We start from the raw sequence: 19,747 nt of genomic DNA, 5'->3' as shown, positions 1-19,747 counted from the left end.
ATGTTTGCGCCCACCGCGTCCGAACAGCGATCTCTCCTCCGCCTCCGTCAGATTCTCCACAATCGCCTCCGCCTCCGCATACATCTCACGCTTGCTCATGTACCAGGCTCCAATCTCCCTGAGGCGGACCCGCAGGCGCGCATCCCTGCCCGCAAACCTCTGCATCTTCTCCTCGTCGATCTCCACCATCTCCGCCGCGAACTCGAGCAGGCAGAGCAATAGATGAGGCGTGCGGGGGAGGAAGTGGGGGAGAGGGGGGATCTGAGCGAACTCCTTCGGATTTAATCCCCCACCCGCCTTAATTGCTCTCCCACCAGCCGCATTACCTCCATCGCCGGCTCCCGAGGTGCCATCCCCGCCGGTGATCTCCTCCTCGATGTGCGCAACGTGGCAAGGGAACGCGACCGTAGCCCCTGGGGTCCGCACGATCCCCCCCCCCCCCCCCCCCCCGAGCGTCTGTCGATCGTACACCCCCGCTCGTCGACGAGATGTACCGTCGTGGTGTGCGGGCGAAGCACCACCACGCCTCGGTGGTACGCGGGAGACGTCACCGACCTGAGGTCGACGGCGAACCACGCCGCCCATCGTAGCGTGTTGGGTTCGCCAACCGCGTCCCAGGCCCGTCACGAGAGAGACCCATTCCGGAGACAGCCTTGTTTTTGGTAAATAAAGGACATTTTTCATTAGCATTAATTAAGGGCAATAGTTGATACAAACACAATATAAGCGTACACCCGACTTCTATATGATAGGATGCACACAGTCAATCAACGCACACAAAGGATCACACCTACAAAAAGCAAAATCATGGATGGCCAGAGTAAAAAAGGAAAAGGAAAAAAGAGCAACAGTGATTAGTTCTGACACGCAGGATGGAGCAGTCATATGCATGACCCCCCGTACTCAACTATTCTCACTCACCCCGAACAAAAAAACTCTTCTCTACACCCTCTTTGCCAAATTATAGTTGCACGTAAGCTTTTTCTTCAAAGCCAAACTTTGTCAACATTGACCAAGTTTACAGTAAAAATATCAGCATTTACAATACCAAATCAATACCGTCAGATTCATCATGAAATATTTTTCGTACGGCATATATTCGGATCACTACACGGTTGCGCTAACAAATGCGCGACCTCCTTTCCCTCCCTTTTGACCTTTTTTTGATGGATTTTCAGCGTGCAAGAGAATGGCTTGGACATCAGCAGAACGATCACTCTGCCACTGAAGCACCAAGCCTGATGAGTCCTTCTAAACAAGCTGACGGTCCAGCTTCAGTTGCATTTGAGCGCCTAACAAGTTTATCAGTCAAAGACTCAAAGCTACCACACCAGTAATTTCAAACGGACCGTTGGAGCACCACCTGCAGCTGGTTACTGAAATCCACTTGGCAGTCAATGGTAATCTGCTTCCTTTGATGTTCCAGGGCGCTCAGGTCACCACACTGCAGACAAGCATAGCGGATTCTAGGCATCTAGCGTCCTACTAGCGATGTCAGGCCCGCGCTGTTAACAGAGTCCTCCGTCGCTTCTTCTGCTTCATGTCTCCTTCCAATGAAATACAGAGGTTGCTTTGGAGTCGTGACTGGCATGGCCTCGTTGTCCAGCATAGACACGACTAGCGACATGAGTGGCCTGGCACCCGGGCTGTCCTGAACGCACAACAATGCTATGTGGATGCACAACGACACTTGATGCAGTGAACAACTCTTCAGAAGCACCGTGTCCATGAAATCCCCTGATTTTCCTTCTTCCAGTAAGTTCCATGCCTGAAACATGGTCAAGGATAATCAGTAAATATATTTGCTGTACTGTAATTGAGTTGGCCAAATTTGAAGCATTTGGTTTGCTAGCGCTTACGTAATCTACGAGGTTTGGGAAGTCCCTCATAAGCTGGGGAGGTGAGTTGACCTTCAACCCACTTACAATCTCCAGTAGCAAGACCCCATAGCTGTATGTGTCGGACTTGACAGAGAAAATGCCTTCCATCGCATATTCGGGCGACATGTAACCGCTGTTTGAATAGTTTCACAAGGAAGTGCAACAAATATAATTAGTTGAAGCACATAAGTAGTTTATTTAAACATGGTTAGTCTAGTGCGGGAGTTACTACTCACTATGTTCCAACAACATGTCTAGTATCTGCTTGTTGCTGGTTGTCACCAAAGATCCTTGCCATGCCAAAATCTGATATTTTGGGTCTCATCTCCTCATCCAACAAGATGTTGCTTGCTTTCAGATCTCTGTGAATTATCGTCATTCTCGAATCATGGTGGAGGTACACAAGTCCTCTAGCTATCCCTTTGATTATGCTAAACCTTGTTGGCCAATCAAGCATAGATCTTTTAGCATCATCTGCATGCCGGAGATAAATCATGTGAAGCCATATTAGTCTCAAAATCTGGAATGCTCCTTTGCTCAACGCAAGAATCATTATACATGATTAGGACATACCAAATAGGGAGTAGTCTAAGCTTTTGTTGGGTAAGTATTCGTAAATAAGAAGCTTCTCAGCTCCATGGATGCAGTAACCAAGAAGTCTAACTAAGTTTCTGTGCTGCAGTTTTGCAATAAGAACTACTTCGTTTCTAAAATGCTCCATTCCTTGATCAGAACACTTGGTAAGCCTTTTAACAGCAACTTCCTTGCCACCTTCCAGTGTGCCCTACGTGGTTGCATACTCAGATTAATAATGAAAGAATGCCTTTCAATACTATAATCGTCCAAGTGAAATTCATGTTACCTTGTATACTATGCCAAAGCCTCCTTTTCCAAGCACATTAGAGTCAGAGAAACCATCTGTAGCAGCAATGATGTCATTGAAGCTAATCCACAGAAATTCTGAATTTTGATCGTATAGTACATCAGAATTGCCCAGTTGTTCTGGCACCGCATAATTCATGGGTGCCTTGGTTTGGTCCTTGCCTGCCAGGACTTAATACCAGTATGTTAATCACTAATGCATTAATATGGCATTAACTTGGATATGTAATCGAATCTTGTTCAACCTCTCGACTTGCGTATCCAGACAAGACAAATGCACATAATTATCAGTAGACTTGCCATGACTGGGAGTGCAATCTTCAGTGCACCAGTCTTCTTATTGACTGCAAAGACAACAGATATTATACTTACTTTAAAAGGGTAGATTGAAGAGAAAGGGGAACAAAAGAGACAGAGCAAAAACATATATCTTTAATAAAAACATATATAGATATATATACTGCATGATATTGTATCTTCTCACAAAACATGGAGTAACGTACAACAAAAAATAAGTGCTGGGAGGCAAGTTGTATCTAGTGCAAAATTGCCTGCTGTCACCAAACACTCGGAAAAAGGCTCACGAGCATGTGAGTGTTTACAGGTGAAATGGTAACATTAATAAAATTAAGAAACATTGATGAAGGCGATGCCAAATGATAGGATTATAGAGAAGTAGAATCTGAAAAACATGACTGCTTGATGCAAGGTAGGAAGAACACAGCTGGTAGTAGTGAACAGACCAGGTATTAGTTTGACTGATAATATATGCAAGAACAAAATATATTATTCTAAGTCCTATGATCTTCATCCAACGGCAAATTTCGTTACGCGACCTCACACTGTAACAGGAGAACAGAAATCCGGAAGAAAGTCTGAACTGAAAATAACTGTAACTACCACATGCTTTAAATGTATAGTAGCCACCTTGGTAAATTTAGTGGTCTACTATTATTAGCCACATACACAATCTTATGTTAGTACTTAGTAGGCAATCCAACACAGAATATAAGCAACAAGGTGGGCAATGAGCAAATACCAGACGAGCTGGGAATCCGGAGGTACAAATTCTCTCCAAGACCATCACCACGCTTCTCTGTGTCAACAAGCTCTCCCATCCAAACTAAGCACCTCGACTGGTCTACAGTCACACCGAGATTACTCAGGTTAGCATAAGCATATGCGGTGCATGAGCAGTTGCGGCTGCATTCTTCTGCGCATTGGTCAAAGCTTCTATTCCTGATGTACAAGAACTTGTCAGGCGTCTTCATGTTAAGCAAGGTAATGAAACTATCTCCTTGACCACAACGTATCTCCTTCTTTCTCTGGCATCCTAGGGAAAAGTCAAGACCAACAGATTCAAATCCATCAAGGCACTTGCATGTCGCAACCGCCTCTGTGGCATCACAGTAGCCAAACGGGCCACAAGAGGCATAGCGGTCACAGCTAGAACCAGGGCGCTCAAAGAAAACATCCCAAGATAATGAGTTGCTGTTCCATGCCAGGAGTTTCACCATGCCCGTGTAGTGCAGAATCATACGCATGCTTGCTGAGCCATCAGAGACGGTGTACGTCAAGTAGAACTCACCACCTCTGTTGACAATTGTTTGGGACATGATGGGACCTGATTTGCTCTGATACATGGCGAAGACCAATACACCATCGAGCGCAGCCCTGCGCCAGTATGGCATCGTCCTATTCCAAACGAGGATCTGGAAGCTCGAGTCACCACCCAAGGAGTAATCACTCGTAGATGGGTCATCAGGGGCCCTCCAAGCAACGAGGTGCGTGGAGAGGTTGTTGTTGTTGCTCAGCTGCAAACTCATATTCGGGAGAATGGTATCGGTTGGGTGATGGAAGCTCTGCCATATATCTGTGCCATTCGGCAACCTGATGACCAAGTTCCCAGAGTCCAGCAGTATCGCAGCAGCTCCGGTGGCTTCAGTGGTGATGTTGTTCATGGTTGTCCAAAGAGTGCTTCCTTTGGAGTCTAACAAGACAAGATCAGAGCTGGTGGTCAGAACAAACTTACCAGGGGAGCTGCCAGTGATTGGGCTGTCGCGGTTTGCGACCCACACATATGTTCGCTCGGGGATGTTGTGGTACCATATGCCAACATATGAGTTTGCACTTGAGTTTTTCGGGGAGAAGAAGCCAAGAGCAAAGATGCCACCATTTGAGATGAGCCTGTCGCCGACGGAGTGTGGCTTTGCAGGTGTTAGGCGATCCTCGGAGTTGCAGACACAAATCAGTAACAGGAGGACAAAAACAGGGCCCATTAGGCCTTGTGCATATGCTTGTGAAGAGGAAAGTAAGGAGATATAGTATGAACTATGAAGATGCTTCAGACTGTTTGCTTGGAGGCTACAAATGTACAAGGTAGGAGCTGAAGTACTGCTCAGAGTATTGGTATTCCTGATGTGGCTTCTCACATTTGCACAGGCTTTATATATCCGGTTGGCCACACAAAGTCCAGCCTTGATCAATAGGAAAGGCAAGTGTGTACACAAGACCGCGAGGTCTCCGCGGTGCATTGAAGATCAAGAAACTAGAAATATCTCAGAGGCTACATCCGGGGCGGTGTTGCCTGACTGAATCAAGCACAGAGAAACTCGGATGTCACCTGTCCCGATTTGCAGCCATCGTGGGGCGTCGGTCACTGTCGTCATGAAGAAAATCTGCGCCTTGTGGATCCGGGGACTAGGACTTGCACGGCAACCAGTCAAATTTACTGCCAGAGATATTCAGATTTCACCATCCAGCATCCTTGCCGTCAAGCAAGGGTTCACAAGTACAGCCACAGTCAACAAGCAAGGGTTCACAACTTAACAACTACTGTACGTACTGTGCAACAAAACTGAAAATGGGGAGCACCGCCGGGGCGACAAGCAAGGGTTAACGACAAGTATGCTAGGAAATTCTCGCAAAAAAGAAAGTGCGCCAAGAAATGAGTTACCATCAGATGGAGCTCCGTCGGGGCAGCTCGCGGCGACGCGCCGGGTTGGGGATTGACTCGGTTTTCGACCTCAGGTCTCTGGCGCGGGGACGTTGAACGCGGCGCGGGCCGTCGCAGCTGGAGGTGGTAGCCTGGTAGGGAAAGGGGGGAGCTGGGGAGGGTGAACGCAGTGACGAGATGAGGTGCCCGTAGATGCTACGGCCGGACTCCTGGGAGAGGAGGGCGGCGGGAGATGAGGCGCACGAGGAGACGCACGCTGGTGGCGGTGGCATGATTGGCGGGACAGCGCCGGCGGCGCCGGCGGCGGCCAACTCGGCGTCGTGATGTTTTTTCCCCTCTCCGTGCTCAAGTGCTACTTCAACGTAGGGCTTTCGGCCCGCCCCGGTTCTCTACCCCAGCCCTCTCTACTTTTTTTTCATCTTTTCATGGGCCTAAAAGCTGCACACCTTTTAGACCATTTAAGGAAATAATATGGGCTTCTGAAAAAAGTGTAAGACCCCTAAAAAAAGTGTAATATGTGTTTAAAAAATAAGTATATTTGTGAGCTATGGTTTTTTTTGAATTGTTTAAATTGCTGACCACATGTGTCAGATGGTCGCAATACATATGTTTTATTTAGAATTGTTTAAATTGCTGACCACATGTGTCACGTCGTCGCAATACATATGTTAGGTGGTATCGTCTTGACATGAATTATTGAGTAAAAGGAAATCATCTTGTCGAAAAATGTAGTATCTGCACAATATAGGTGTGCCTAAATATGTTCATATGTGATTGTTTTCCTAAAAAAATGTGTTACTCGTTCGCCAGTGTTGTCACAAGTTGAAGGGCGACTAGAGTCTGTCGACGGCATTGCGGGTCTACCTCGTCTCTTGTGACGCTAGGTCATGGCGGCGCAATGAATCTCGGCCCTTGCCGGCAGAAGGGCTCCTGCTCATTTTTTTAGGTGTCTGTTTTTGCATGTTTTAGGGTTTGTGTCCTGATTAGGAAGACGAGGTGGTGACCAGGGCTAGGGAGCAAGGACCAGGCAAATTAACTGCCAGAAATATCCAGATTTCAGCATCCAGCATCCTTGCCGTTCTACGCCAACAAGCAAGGGTTCGCACTTTCGTCTACAACCAAACGAAGAGGGTTATGGTAAGAAACAAGTTACCATCACGTGGAGTTCCGTCAGGGCAGCTCGCGGTGACCCTTTGGATTGAACCGTTTTTATTTTCTTTTACATATTTTATTGTTTCTTTTATATTTATTGTTTATTTTTTCTTTCTTCTTTCTTTTCTTTTCTGATTCTTTTCTTATATTTGTTGTTTCTTTTTTACTTTTCAAGTAGTATGTTTTTTTAATTTTAAAAAATTCATATTTCAAAAATTGTTTGGAAACTTAAAAAATGTTCGTTTTTTAAAAATGGCCTTGTTTTAATTTTTTTTATAAATTCAAATAATGTTTGCATTTTCAAAAAAAATCGGCCATTTCACAAAATATTCTCATTTTTTTAATTTGTATAGAACGTTGTTGTCCAGAAATTTCCAAATTATGACCGGGATTAAAAAAAAATGTTCTTGTTCTCAAATTTTTATTCACATATTTCAAAAGTTGTTTCTGCTTTTGAATTTTTTTCACCAATTCAAGCAATGTTCGCGTTTTTAAAAAATGTTTGAAGGTTTAGAAAAAGTTTCTGTTTCAATTTTTGTTCACCTATATAAAAAATGTTTGCATTCCAAAATTGTTCAGGATTTTCCAATTGTTCTCAGTTTAAAAATTTTGTTCTGAATCTAAAACGTTTTCCCCGTTTTCAAATTTTGTTCACCATTTCAGAAATGTTCATGTTTTCAAAGCATGATCTAGAATTTGAAAAATCTTCACGTTTTCAAAAACGTTTTGAATGTTTTAAAAATGTTTGAGTTTTAAATAAATTGGTCATCATTTCAAAAGATGTTTCATTTTTCGATTTTTTTACAGATTCGAAAAATGTTCGCATTTTCAAAAATGCTCGGGAAGGTAAAAGTTTCTTCATATTTCAAAAGATGATGAGAATTTTTTAAATTCGTTCATGTTTGTTAAAAATTATTTGTAACTTAATTAAAGTGTTTGAAATTTGAAGTATTGTCTTTAATTGTTTAATTAATGTTCAGTTTACGCCGGTAAATTCGTACATTATAGTTTGCTTTGCTCATTATGTCAACATCGTTCAATCGGTGGACTGGTTAGCTGGATTCATGCACAAGCAGTAGGTCGTCTTTCGAATCCTAGCTCGCGTGAGAGGTCTGTTTTTTTAGGGGGAGTCGTGCATTTCTTGTTCTTAAAATTGGGATACTTATTTTGGGACGGAGGGTACATATCCTTTCATGGGCCTTCAGACACAGAAATGGGCTTATGGGCAGCATATCCGCTCTCTTGCATACCAAACAACATTTGCTAGCCTAAAAAAACCATTTTCCCCTAAAAAAACATTTTTGGTTGCATCGTTCAAACTAAGGAACTTCGTAGGAAAAATCCTATGAATTTGAATCCTTCAAAATTTCTATGAAAACATTTCAATGGTACCAGAAGAACATTACATCTGTCCAGCATATCACTCATTTGTGAGTACTATTACAAATCCAAAAGGGAGGAAGGATATGCTTCTCCTGTTATTCAAAATGTCCACCATAAAACCAGGCTTTCAGCATACTACTTTAACTGACTCGACCGACAAAGGAAAACCTGAACCAGAAATTTTATATAGGGAAAAAACAACCACGTAAAAAGTTCGCGATACATACATGTTCAGGTAGCTTCCTTCACTTTGCCAGATGAAAATGCTCAAGCTAGTGCACAGATCAAGGAGACTGTATTTACAAACATGACCCGCGAGTTGAGAACAATCTATTCATGGTGCACTTGTTTGTGTATGCAAACATGAATCACCCAACTGCAGATTTGTGAGCAGTTTACGAAACAAGGAACAAACAGCAGAAGTAAACATTTAACGTCCCTCCAGTGTCGTGATGCTCATGTTATTCTCAGATCTTCCCATATATTTTCTCCAGTCTTCAGCTTCATGGCTCCGTATTGTGAAATATGTAGGTTTCTCGGGGGCAGGAAGCAGAGCTGTTTCATTCTCTAACATGAACACAATGGATGACATGGGTGGCCTAGCATTTGGATGGTCTTGAACACACAGGAGCCCTATGTGAACACATCGTAGAACTTCATCAAGTGGACAACTCTCCAAAACAGACCGGTCCACCAATTCCCTTGCATTTCCATCAACCCATAAGCTCCATGCCTGAACAAGTGAAATCAATTTCTGGTCAAATTATCATGAGTGTTTAAGCCGTTGAAAATTAGAACGTTTCAGTAATACTTACGTATGCTATAAGGTTTGGAAAGCCCATGGTGAGATGGGGTGAGCTAATCCTTAACCCGCTTACAATCTCCAACAGCAGAACCCCAAAGCTGTAGGTGTCAGACTTGACAGAAAAGTAGCCTTCCATCGCATATTCAGGAGACATGTAACCACTATTGAATGATTCCAAGGAAAATAAATTAGATTTAAGAAAATACCACACTGCAAATAGCCGGTGCATAGATTACTTACTATGTCCCAACAACCCGGTTAGTGTTTGCTTGTTGCTCGTTTCCTCCAAAGATCCTTGCCATACCAAAATCAGATATTTTAGGACTCATTTGTGCATCCAACAAGATGTTGCTTGCTTTGAGATCTCGATGAATTATTGTTAATCTTGAATCTTGGTGGAGATAAAGAAGCCCTCTCGCTATCCCTTTAATGACCATGAACCGGCTCAGCCAATCAAGCATAATTTTTTTTGTAGCATCTTCCAAAAGCAGTGCAAATTGAGATATATTGTCAGCCATAATTAACAAAAAACATTTTAGTTAAAGTATAAATATTTTGCGAGACTTGAACGTAAGTACATAAGTCAGAACGTACCAAAAAGGAAGGCATCCAAACTCCTGTTAGGTAAGTATTCGTAAATGAGTAACTTCTCATCTTCATGAATGCAGTAACCAAGAAGCCTAACTAAGTTTCGGTGCTGCAATTTGGCAATCAGAACTACTTCATTCCTGAACTCCTCAATCCCTTGCCCAGAACCCATACTAAGCCTTTTGACAGCAACTTCCATGCCATCTTCCAATATTCCCTACATGAGCACATCATTTTTTAGTTTAACAAGAGAACAACAAAAATATTTCTTCTTCAGAAATCACCAAACCAAAACTGTTTATTACTTTGTACACTTTTCCAAAACCACCTTTTCCAAGCATGTTGCAAGCAGAAAAGTTGTTTGTTGCAGTGAGAATTTCTTCAAAGCCTACAGATGGAAGTTCCGTATCTTCGTTCCCAAGTTTGTAAGCATTCAAGTGCTTTAGCATATGTGTGTTCTGACCTTTCCTTCTGCGTTTACCTGGCAGGATAGTTTCAAATGAATTTGTCATTAATATTGGTTACTGAGAGAAAAAGGTGAATAAAAAGTTTTTCTACCTTGTGACTTGCATCCAAGGTATATGCATGTGAGTACCAACAGACAAGCCACAGCCGGGAGTACAATCTTCAGTATAAGGATCTTTTTTTCGTTAGCTGCAGATTTGTAGCACACCAAGAGAATAATGTCATGCATTTGTTGCAAGTGTCATATTTACCATGAATAATACAACATCATAACAACATCTCATGCACTGCAAACTCTGGGTAAACAATCATTACTTGATACTAATGTAGAATTATCTGATGATGCCGAACAAGCTAGCATATAGGCTCATGAACATGTAACTATTACCATGTGAAATGGATAAATCGACTAAACTCTGATGAACTGGATGCCAACTGATGACAGGATCCTAAAGAAGCAAAATCTGAAAACAAGACTGCTTTTGATGCAAGGTGGGGATAATACAATTGGCAGTACTGAACAGGCCAGGAATAAAACAGATAATATATGCAATAACCAAATAATATATTAATTTAAATCGTATGATCATCATCTGATAGTACCATATTCAACATGGCACTATAAAAGGAGAGCATCAGATGCACAAAAGAGGTTCAGCTGAATGTAATTGTAACTGCGACCTGCTATTATAGTAGGCACCATATAAACTTACATCAACAGGCAATCAATCGCACTGCATAATCATTAAGATGGGTAAGGAAAGGCAAATACCGGATGAGCTGGAAATACGGAGGTAAAGATTTTCACTAACACCACCAGCAGGCTTCCCTGTGTCAACAAGCTCCCCCATCCAAACCAAGCACCTCGAACTGTCTCCAACCATGTCAAGACTGCCAAGACTGCTTAGGTTGGCGTACGCGTAAGCGTTGCATGAGCACTTGCTTCTGCATTCTTCTGCGCATTGGTCGAAGCTTCTATTCCTGATGTACAGGAACTTGTCAGGCGTTTTCATGCCAGGCAAAGTTATGAAACTATCTGTACCATCACATTTCAACTCTTTCTTTCTCCGACATCCTAGGGAATAGTTACGGCCAGCAGACTCAAAACCATCAAGGCACTTGCACGTTGGAATCGCCTCTGTGCCATCACAGTAGCCGAATGGGCCGCACGAAGCATAGCTATCACAGCTATGACTGGGGTACTCCATGAAAACATCCCAAGACGACGACTTGCTGTTCCATGTAAGGACCTTCACCGTGCCCGTATAGTGCAGCTTCGCGCGCATATTTGGTGAGCCATTGGAGACGGTGTATGTTATGTAGAACTCAGCCCCTCTTCTTTCAACTGTTTCGAACATGAAGGAGCCAGTGTTGCTCTGATACACGTTGTTCACCAGTGCACCAGTCCACGCAGCTCTGCGCCAGTACGGCCTCGTCCCATTCCAGATGAAGACCTGGGGAACCAAGCTGGAGTCACTGCCCAAGGAGTAGTCGCCAGTGGACAGGTCATCAGGGCCCCTCCAAGCAACAAAAGGCCTGTAGAGCTTATTTTTGCTGCTCAACGGTGCAGACATGTTAGGGAGAAGGGTGTCAGTTGGGTAATGAAAGCTCTGCCATATGTCTGTGCCGTTGGACAACCGGATGACCAAGTTCCCGGTGTCAAGCAGTGTAGCAGCAGTTCCGGCGGCTTCGGAGGTGATGTTGTTCGAGGTTGTCCAAAGAGTGCTTCCTTTGGAGTCTAACAAGACAAGATCAGAATTGTTGGTCACAACAAACTTACCAGAGGAACTGCTAGTGATTGGGCTGTCGCGGTTTGCGACCCACACGTATGTTCGCTCCGGGATTTGGTTGTACCATATGCCGACGTACGAGTTTGCACTCGAGTTCTTCAGGGAGAAGAAGCCAAGAGCAAAGATGCCACCGTCTGAGATGAGCGTGTCGCCGGGGTAGAGTGGTTTTGTGGGTGTTAGGCGATCATCAGATTTGCAGAAGCAAATCAAGAACAGGAGGATAAAAACTGGGACGTATATCATGTCCATTAAGCCTTGTTTGCTTGCGACTACCAAAGGAAGGGGGTAGTATGTATGAAGATGGTTTGGATTGTTTGCCGCAAGAGGTAAAACTAGAAAGTGGAAACATTGGCCGGACTTTTCTGTGCCTTCTAGTTGGTCAGGTTTACAGTCCAAGATAACTCTAGATCCACTAGTTGCAGATAGCTGTTGCAGTAAGTCAGAGACAAATGATAATGACTAGCAGATTGGTGCTATACAGGAATTTTCCACTCCAATTTTCCAAGGGGTGTGTGTGTGTGTAAGTCGCAAATTCTAGATCCATAGAGAAAACATGTATACATTGCATCGAATTTTCAGGTCGACGGATGACACAGGACCACGCGTCGCACGGGTTTGATTATTCAGCATTCCTACTGGTCTCTGTGTGGATTTTTTGCAGACCAGGGACAGAACCAATACATATTAGGCCTTCTTCTGCATATGCTTGTGAAGAGCAAAGTAAGGAGATATGCTTGGGGCTGTTTGCTTGGAGGGTTCAAATACACGAGGTAGCAAGCCAAAACAGGCCCCAGAGTTTTGGTATTCCTGATGTGGCTTGTCACATAAGCACGCACGCGTCCTATGTCCAGTTCGCCGGACATGAATGATAGGAAAGGTAAGTGACACGAAACCAAGAGGTGTAAGAGATGATTATTCAGCATTGCTGCTGGTCTCCGTGGGGAACTGAAGACCAAGAAATGAACCTCACAGGCTGTAGTCATGGCTGAGCCTGATTGACATTTGCAGCCACCGCCCGGAGACCGTCACAGTCTGTCATGAAGGCATATGTATGTGCCAGCCATGCCTATCCGGGAGCTTTGACCTGCACGGCAAGCAGAGAAATTAACACGGGAGTGACATAAATATTCAGGATTTCAGCTATCTACGTAGCATCATTGCCGTTGTATGATATGACAACAGGTAAAGGGTTCTCTCACAAGTACAGCGGCAGGCAAACGAGAATGCGTATGCTAGGAAATGGGTTACCATCAGGTGGAGCTCCGTCTCCGTCGGGGTAGCTCGCGGCGACGCGCCGGGTTGGCGGCTGACTTGGTTTTCGACCTCAGATCTCTGGTGGGAATGAACGCCGGCGACGTTGAGCGCGGCGCGTCTGGAGGTGGTAGGGGGAGGGGGAATTTGGGGAGGGTGACTGCGGTGGCGAGATGAGGTGCCTGTCGCATGCTAGGGCCGGCCTGCTGGTAGGGGAGGGAGGGCGGGGGAAGATGAGGCGCAGGAGGAGACGCACGCTGGAGACGCTGGAGACGGCGGCCCCGATAGCAGTGGCGGCGAGCTGGACGAGGACGGGAAGGCGTCGGGTCTCTTTTTTTCGAGGCAGAGAGAGATTCGTGCCGTTTCTTTCTTATTTTTTGCCCGCGCTCGTGTCTCACAAAGGCCCATCACATTTCTCTTTGTCACCAAGCCCGAAAGCTACATACCCACATATCTTTTCATGGGCCTTCGGGAGGGCCTTGATCTTGCTCCCGACCGCAGCGTCGCCTCCAGCGCTGGGCCAACAAACGTATTCCCTCCGTTCCAAAATAGATGACTCAACTTTGTACTAACTTTAGTACAAAATTAAGTCATCTATTTTGGAACGGAAGGAGTAGCTGCTTTATTCGCATCCTTTTCATTTTTTTAGTTTGTTCCTTTATATATTTATCACTTACATATTGAAATATCCTGAAATATGGATACTTGTATTTAAAATTTCTATGCACCGCTAAAAATTGTTTGTGCAACTTTTTGAATTTTTCAAAAAAATGTTCACGCATTTCAGAAACATGTTCATGACAGTTTAAAAAAATTTGTTTATGTACAGTTAAAAGAATGTTCGCCAACTTTAAAAATATATTAGTGGCATTAAAAAATGATCACCCGTTTCAAAAATATGTTTGTTGCACCAATGTAGAAAACTTATTTGGGTAATTCAAAAGAAATGCACGTCATATTAAAAAAATCAGTGTTTCATAGAATATGTTCGTGATTGAAAAATATATTAATACAATGTAAAAAAATGTTCACCTAGTTAATAAGTTTTTACCATTGGAAAACAATCAGCCTATATTTGAAAAACGATTAACACGCATTTGTTTTGAACACTGATTAACACACATTCAAAAAATGCTTACAAACATGTATGTGTAAAAAAAATACATCATGTATTTAAGAAATGTTCAACATGTATCAAAAAAAAGTTTGACATGTATACAAAAAATACACAATGATGTATTAAAAAGTTAAAAACATGTTGAAAAAACAAAAAAACACAAAGAGGACTGATGAAGAAACAGAAAAATCCGATGAAAGAAAAGCAGCAACCACCACAAACATGCAAAAACACCAAAAAAAACTGTTCAAAACCACCACAGAAACAAACAAACAAAAAAGACATGAAAAACCGATAAAAAACTTCCAAGAAAAACCGCTCCCCCAAGACCCTTACTCTAGTCCTCCAAAAACAAATATCCGACAGCTGTGGTGTCCAGTGTCATTTTTTTAGACAAGTTTTTCTTTTTTTGAGACAAGTGTCGGTTCCATCCCATTTCAGATCCTTTTATAGCTGGGCCGTGCCGGGCCGGCCTCCGGCCCAAAGTGCCAGGTCTGGAAGCATCATCTACCAACCGCACCGCACATCGCCGCGGCATCTAGATCCGCCCTTCCCATTCCCCAAACCCTCCCCACACACACCAAACACACTATCCATGGCGCTCCGCACGTTGGCCGCGAAGAAAACCCTAGGCCTGGCGCTCGGCGGCGCGCGGCCGCCGGCCGCCGCCAGGGGCGTGGCGACGTTCACGCTCCCCGACCTCCCCTACGACTACGGCGCGCTGGAGCCGGCCGTCTCCGGCGAGATCATGCGCCTGCACCACCAGAAGCACCACGCCACCTACGTCGCCAACTACAACAAGGCGCTCGAGCAGCTCGACGCCGCCGTCAGCAAGGGGGACGCGTCCGCCGTCGTCCACCTCCAGAGCGCCATCAAGTTCAACGGCGGCGGTAAGGCCCCTCTCTCCTCTGGATATGCTCCCTTAGATTCGTTCGTTCGGATGCTCCTTTGGTTCGATTGCTGGTGCCGGGCCGGAGGAATTGATGCGGGGATTAGTGCGTTATCGAGTACCGGACGAGCATCTACAGAGTGAATAACAAACAAAACATAATAATCGAAGAGATAAGGCAGCATCGTCGCGCAACCGTGAGACCCGTGACCGACCGTCATTTGTTGTCGATTAGTTTCTGTCTTTATGAAACCTCGCTCAACTCATCCTATTTAGGCGATTCAGCGGCGCCCAGCAGCATCTCTGAACCTTGTGGTGGTCTGTAGTTCTGTTGGGCGATAAAACACAGTGATTAAAGATAACCAAGCAGAATACTACAATTCATTAGTAGCATAATCCTCGGCACATGGTTCCATGGACCTTTTTGGGCAGTTAACCAAGAATGGAATCTACTCCCTCCGTCCCATATTAATTGTCGCTTGCTAGATACATCCGTTTGAGCAACAATTAATATGGGAAAGATGGCAAATTTGGACAGAAAATGGTTTTTTCATTCGAGCTTTCATTATTACTCCCTCTGCCCGGAATTAGTTGACTCTCAAATGGATGTACCTAGCACTAAAATATGTCTAGATACATCCGTTTGAGCGTCAACTAATTCCGGACGGAGGACGTATTTTGAAACCGTGACTAGGTAGGGCATTCCGTGAACTTGAAAGACACTTTCCTTTGAGATCATCCTGTAATCAGCTTCTCTACTGCCTCTAATAATCTGGACGTAAACAGCACAAACACGTCACAATAGAAGCTTCTGCATGTTTATTTGGTTTATTGGTGTTAACCTGATTGTGTTTTTATGGTTTTTTCTTTGATAGAACTACTTTTATGGATTCATTCCCATATGGATGCTTAACTGCAAGTTCTTTATTAATCATGATGCTATGTTACTATGTTAGTATCATTAGCTATATGCATAATTTAGTTAGGGATGTCTGGGAATACATTCTTTTGTGTTTCATCCATAATCATAATTGTGACTTGGTTGCAAGTTGTAGCTGTTGAAGGGGTCATCGTAGTGGATGTTCATGTGTATATTGGTTGGTTAATTGAGATATTCCTAGCACTGATATTGTCAACTGTGCTGAATTTTAGGACATGCTGGGCTTCATATTTTTTTGAATTACTGATACTGGTGCTTGATGCTGACAAACAGTATAAGTGGCAATGTTATAAAAGTATGAATCTATGAGCTGCTGAGTTTTTTTGTGTTTTGCTCCACTTGGTTTTTTAGTTTGAAAGAATTGCTTGACATGCCCATTGCTTAATTACTTCTTTCGCAAAATCGACCATGTCTCAACCTATTCAACCTCGAGTATTGCCCTGTAGGTTTCCTTTCAATTTTGTGAAAAAATCTAGGTATTTGAAACTGGTCGAACTTCTACATTTGGGGATTAGGTGCTTGTGACGCTTCGTGGCTCGATTAATACCTTTGACTACACCTTCTTTACTTCTGATGGAGCCATGCCAAACTATAGTTTTTATGCGTGCATCCTTAGCTACTGAGACACACAGTTTGAGTGTTATTGGATTCTATTCCCTGCTCATATCTGCACATTAAGTAGGAATTTAGGATACTACCATGTGACAAATCTGAGGTATAATTTTATGCTTATGCTAATAATTCCGTCAATACTCGTACGCATTCATCATGGCTTCTCACTTCGTTTTATGATGTCCTAACTATTAAATTTGTTAACAATACCAAGAAATGCTGTGCAACTAGAGAATTCGTAAGGACGTGATGCTGAACCTCTTGATTACAAAAAATGGTGACCTGGAATAAATTTATTGGCTTGATATTGTTAATATAATATTCGTCTAAGCATATCATTTATTAATGTACGCGATTTACCATGTTGCAGGTCATGTTAACCATTCAATCTTCTGGAAGAACCTCAAGCCCATCAGCGTAACTATCTAACCGATACCCTTTTGCTCAACCACAGCCCCACCCTCTTTCTCTCTCTTTTTGTTTTCTGTTAAGACTTCCACCATTTCAAACAGTTAAAATGTTTGGTGCTTTACAGGAGGGTGGTGGTGAGGCACCTCATGGCAAACTTGGCTGGGCCATTGATGAGGATTTTGGTTCTATTGAGAAACTTATAAAGAAGATGAATGCAGAGGGTGCTGCTTTACAAGGATCTGGATGGGTGGTATGTACATTATGCACTGTCTCCTCCGCATTACACTGTATTTTATCTGGTCAAGGTGCTTTGTTAATATTCACATGTTTGTTATGCAGTGGCTAGCTTTGGATAAAGAGGCCAAAAGGCTTTCAGTTGAAACTACTCCTAATCAGGTGAAAGTTCTCATCCTTACTTGGATCATACTGTTCCTAAAGGACAGTTTATACAGTCTTCGCACTAATTTACAGTTCAATTCATTTCTACCATTTCACGTTATCATGGCAATGCTTGTTGGAAGAATCAGTAATTAATCCATTCATAAGCAACTAAGTATGCAGTTAAAGATAACCATATTTCTGAAAGGGCGATATTTCTCAGTGCTCTGTACCGTTGAAAAGATCACCGAGTTGTCACTGTGATGTAACCCCAGGCCTCATATGTCATCCTCACTTCTGTTGGTTTTTAATGATGGAGAAATGGTCACTAGTGAAATCTCATACGTAGTAGGATATTCAGTAAAAGCAGTACACATGCCATGGGAACTAATTTCTGGGGCTGTTGATGTGGCAAACAGGGTAGAAAAAAAAACGATATGACAAACAGGGGTTGTGTTCTGGAATTCAGTAGCACCTGCTGCAAGGCCATAGAGTTCTTTATGAGATAAAAAGGATATCAAGCTTCAGTTTGATTAATAGTTGACATTAAAGCAAATCTTATACATTGACTTCTAAACATTTGCATACCTGTCGTTTTGTTTTTTCCTTGAATTCGGCACCTAGCGTCTTGAAGAGACCAATATATTTTTAGCTGAGCTATGTGAAATTGCAACCCTCACAATCTCCACGAAGGCATTTATAGTTTGTTTTGCATCCTACTTTGATCAACTTAAGAAGTTTTTATTGCCATGTGGAAACTATGTATGAAGTTATGGCACTGCAAATAACCCTCATGTGTGGTGCCTGGGGTTGGCAGGAGTTTTTTTCGTTTACATGCTTCAACTTTGAGGTAGTTTTCATGTGCATACAACTTACTTATTGGACCTTGCAGGACCCTCTTGTGACCAAAGGGTCAAACCTGCATCCTTTGTTGGGAATTGATGTCTGGGAGCATGCGTACTACCTGCAGGTAATCTCATGTTGGCACTGAAGGCTATTCTATTTGCTTTAATGAGCTGTTATTTTGCTGATGTTGCCATCCTTCTTTTTTTAGAATATGCATCATACAATCACATTCGATAAGATTTCACTTGGCCCAATTGGTCTTATTTCTTATTCTTTTCCATTTTTCTGTATTGGTAGTATCTGTGTGATGAAGCTAATGCCTGAAAACTATCCAACCATTTTGGACATGCTAATTCCCAGTACTGTAGGAATCACAGTATTCCCTATGGTATACCCGCATTTCTACAAGGCCCTTCGTGAAAGCAAGACTACTAGAGCCCTTTAAAAGAAAATACGGGTATAATAGGAGTGATATATGTCAAAAATTGTAGGGAAAAGCATGGTTGTATACGAAGGTTAATTTTGCAATGGTATAATGCAAGATTGTGGTCCCTGTTGCGGTAGATTCCGATGCATGTAGCCCGAAACGGGAAAGAATCAAAGCATAATTATCAACTCAGCATATCAACCATTTGTGTTGAACACGTGTGCCAAAAATGTTTAATGCATGGCGGAGCAGCCACTAAAGTGTTATTATATTATGCTGGTATTCTGAATTCAACTATTTTATTTTTATTTTATTGATGAGGTAGATGGAAATTGAAAGGTCTTTCTCAGTGCTAAGCGTATATTGTTATTTTGTGCTTGTAGTACAAGAACGTGAGGCCGGACTACCTGACCAACATCTGGAAGGTGGTGAACTGGAAATATGCCGGAGAAGAGTATGAGAAAGTGCTTGCATGATTTGTCCGAGTAGACAGACAGTACTTCGCTCGCTCTTGAGTTTCCCACTGTTGGATCTTTGTATATGCAGTAATAAAAGTGGGCACTATTCCACTGTCGGGACCTTCTGTACATCGCATAGAGGCGGGGTAATGTCCAACGCATAGAACAGTGCCTGTCCATTTTGGTACTTTTTACTGTGCCTGCGTGACTAATAAACTCGTTCGCTAGTGCTGTTGCTGTCCTTGTGTGCACGTATTGGTATGGATGGATGAGCTTTCCGAAATAATCTGCCCAACTTTTGATCTTGTGCTAAAGTTATAATGCATGGATTAAGCACACCAAGCATACTTCTACTGATTTGGGTGTGCAGTATGCCAGTATTTATCTAATCTTGCTACTGTCCTGATTTGGGTTATAATTTTCAAACGAACTCTCTCGGCCTAGCTTTCTCGCACGCTGTTGTTAGCAGGCATTTATAAGTAAGTATTGAAAAGAAAATAAAGTGCTGAGTTATTAC

General features: G+C 43.1%; 3 protein-coding genes across 4 annotated transcripts; 1 reads left to right on the top strand and 2 right to left on the bottom strand.

The window, feature by feature from the left end:
* Positions 1–979: 979 nt before the first annotated feature.
* LOC109753596 (G-type lectin S-receptor-like serine/threonine-protein kinase B120) lies at positions 980–6,082 on the bottom strand. Of its 2 annotated transcripts, none has more exons than XM_045233416.2 (8): positions 5,719–6,082; positions 3,802–5,619; positions 3,008–3,106; positions 2,743–2,933; positions 2,454–2,664; positions 2,117–2,354; positions 1,860–2,013; positions 980–1,768 (listed from the first exon to the last, which is right to left on the bottom strand). In XM_045233416.2, the coding sequence occupies exons 2-8, from the start codon at positions 5,294–5,296 to the stop codon at positions 1,475–1,477; spliced, it is 2,682 nt and encodes an 893-aa protein (XP_045089351.1). In that variant the 5' UTR covers positions 5,297–5,619; positions 5,719–6,082; the 3' UTR covers positions 980–1,474. The 2 variants fall into 2 exon arrangements, with proteins under 2 accessions (XP_045089351.1, XP_040256650.2); XM_040400716.3 differs by having other exon boundaries at positions 2,743–2,924.
* Positions 6,083–8,433: 2,351 nt separating this feature from the next.
* Positions 8,434–12,259, bottom strand: LOC123497274 (G-type lectin S-receptor-like serine/threonine-protein kinase B120). Its single transcript, XM_073509671.1, has 7 exons — positions 10,884–12,259; positions 10,205–10,300; positions 9,952–10,127; positions 9,653–9,863; positions 9,299–9,536; positions 9,069–9,219; positions 8,434–8,986 (listed from the first exon to the last, which is right to left on the bottom strand). Exons 1-7 carry the CDS (start codon positions 12,148–12,150, stop codon positions 8,684–8,686), a joined length of 2,442 nt encoding a protein of 813 aa, XP_073365772.1. The 5' UTR covers positions 12,151–12,259; the 3' UTR covers positions 8,434–8,683.
* A 2,545-nt stretch (positions 12,260–14,804) lies between these two features.
* On the top strand, positions 14,805–19,516 carry LOC109753575 (superoxide dismutase [Mn], mitochondrial). The gene is made up of 6 exons (XM_020312501.4): positions 14,805–15,159; positions 17,081–17,127; positions 17,246–17,371; positions 17,461–17,517; positions 18,392–18,469; positions 19,156–19,516. The coding sequence occupies exons 1-6, from the start codon at positions 14,865–14,867 to the stop codon at positions 19,246–19,248; spliced, it is 696 nt and encodes a 231-aa protein (XP_020168090.1). The 5' UTR covers positions 14,805–14,864; the 3' UTR covers positions 19,249–19,516.
* Positions 19,517–19,747: the final 231 nt, after the last annotated feature.

The sequence above is a fragment of the Aegilops tauschii genome, chromosome 2 (assembly GCF_002575655.3).
Source record: "Aegilops tauschii subsp. strangulata cultivar AL8/78 chromosome 2, Aet v6.0, whole genome shotgun sequence".
Taxonomy (NCBI): Eukaryota; Viridiplantae; Streptophyta; class Magnoliopsida; order Poales; family Poaceae; genus Aegilops; species Aegilops tauschii.
The sequence above is the reverse complement of the archived record's forward strand: the minus strand, read 5'-3'. Positions and strand labels throughout refer to the sequence as shown.

Bases quoted from the DNA above. Each gene is read 5' to 3' on its own strand.
- LOC109753575 (XM_020312501.4), top strand. From the start codon at position 14,865: ATGGCGCTCCGCACGTTGGCCGCGAAGAAAACCCTAGGCCTGGCGCTC. The intron at 15,160-17,080 runs GTAAGGCCCCTC...ACCATGTTGCAG, and splicing joins CATCAAGTTCAACGGCGGCG to GTCATGTTAACCATTCAATC. The intron at 17,518-18,391 runs GTGAAAGTTCTC...TGGACCTTGCAG, and splicing joins TTGAAACTACTCCTAATCAG to GACCCTCTTGTGACCAAAGG.
- LOC123497274 (XM_073509671.1), bottom strand. From the start codon at position 12,150: ATGGACATGATATACGTCCCAGTTTTTATCCTCCTGTTCTTGATTTGC. The intron at 10,128-10,204 runs GTAGAAAAACTT...CTATCCTGCCAG, and splicing joins CCTTGGATGCAAGTCACAAG to GTAAACGCAGAAGGAAAGGT. The intron at 9,537-9,652 runs GTACGTTCTGAC...TGCTTTTGGAAG, and splicing joins TTTGGATGCCTTCCTTTTTG to ATGCTACAAAAAAAATTATG.
- LOC109753596 (XM_045233416.2), bottom strand. From the start codon at position 5,296: ATGCACCGCGGAGACCTCGCGGTCTTGTGTACACACTTGCCTTTCCTA. The intron at 2,934-3,007 runs GTTGAACAAGAT...ACTGGTATTAAG, and splicing joins CTGGATACGCAAGTCGAGAG to TCCTGGCAGGCAAGGACCAA. The intron at 2,014-2,116 runs GTGAGTAGTAAC...CTATTCAAACAG, and splicing joins AGACATGTTGTTGGAACATA to CGGTTACATGTCGCCCGAAT.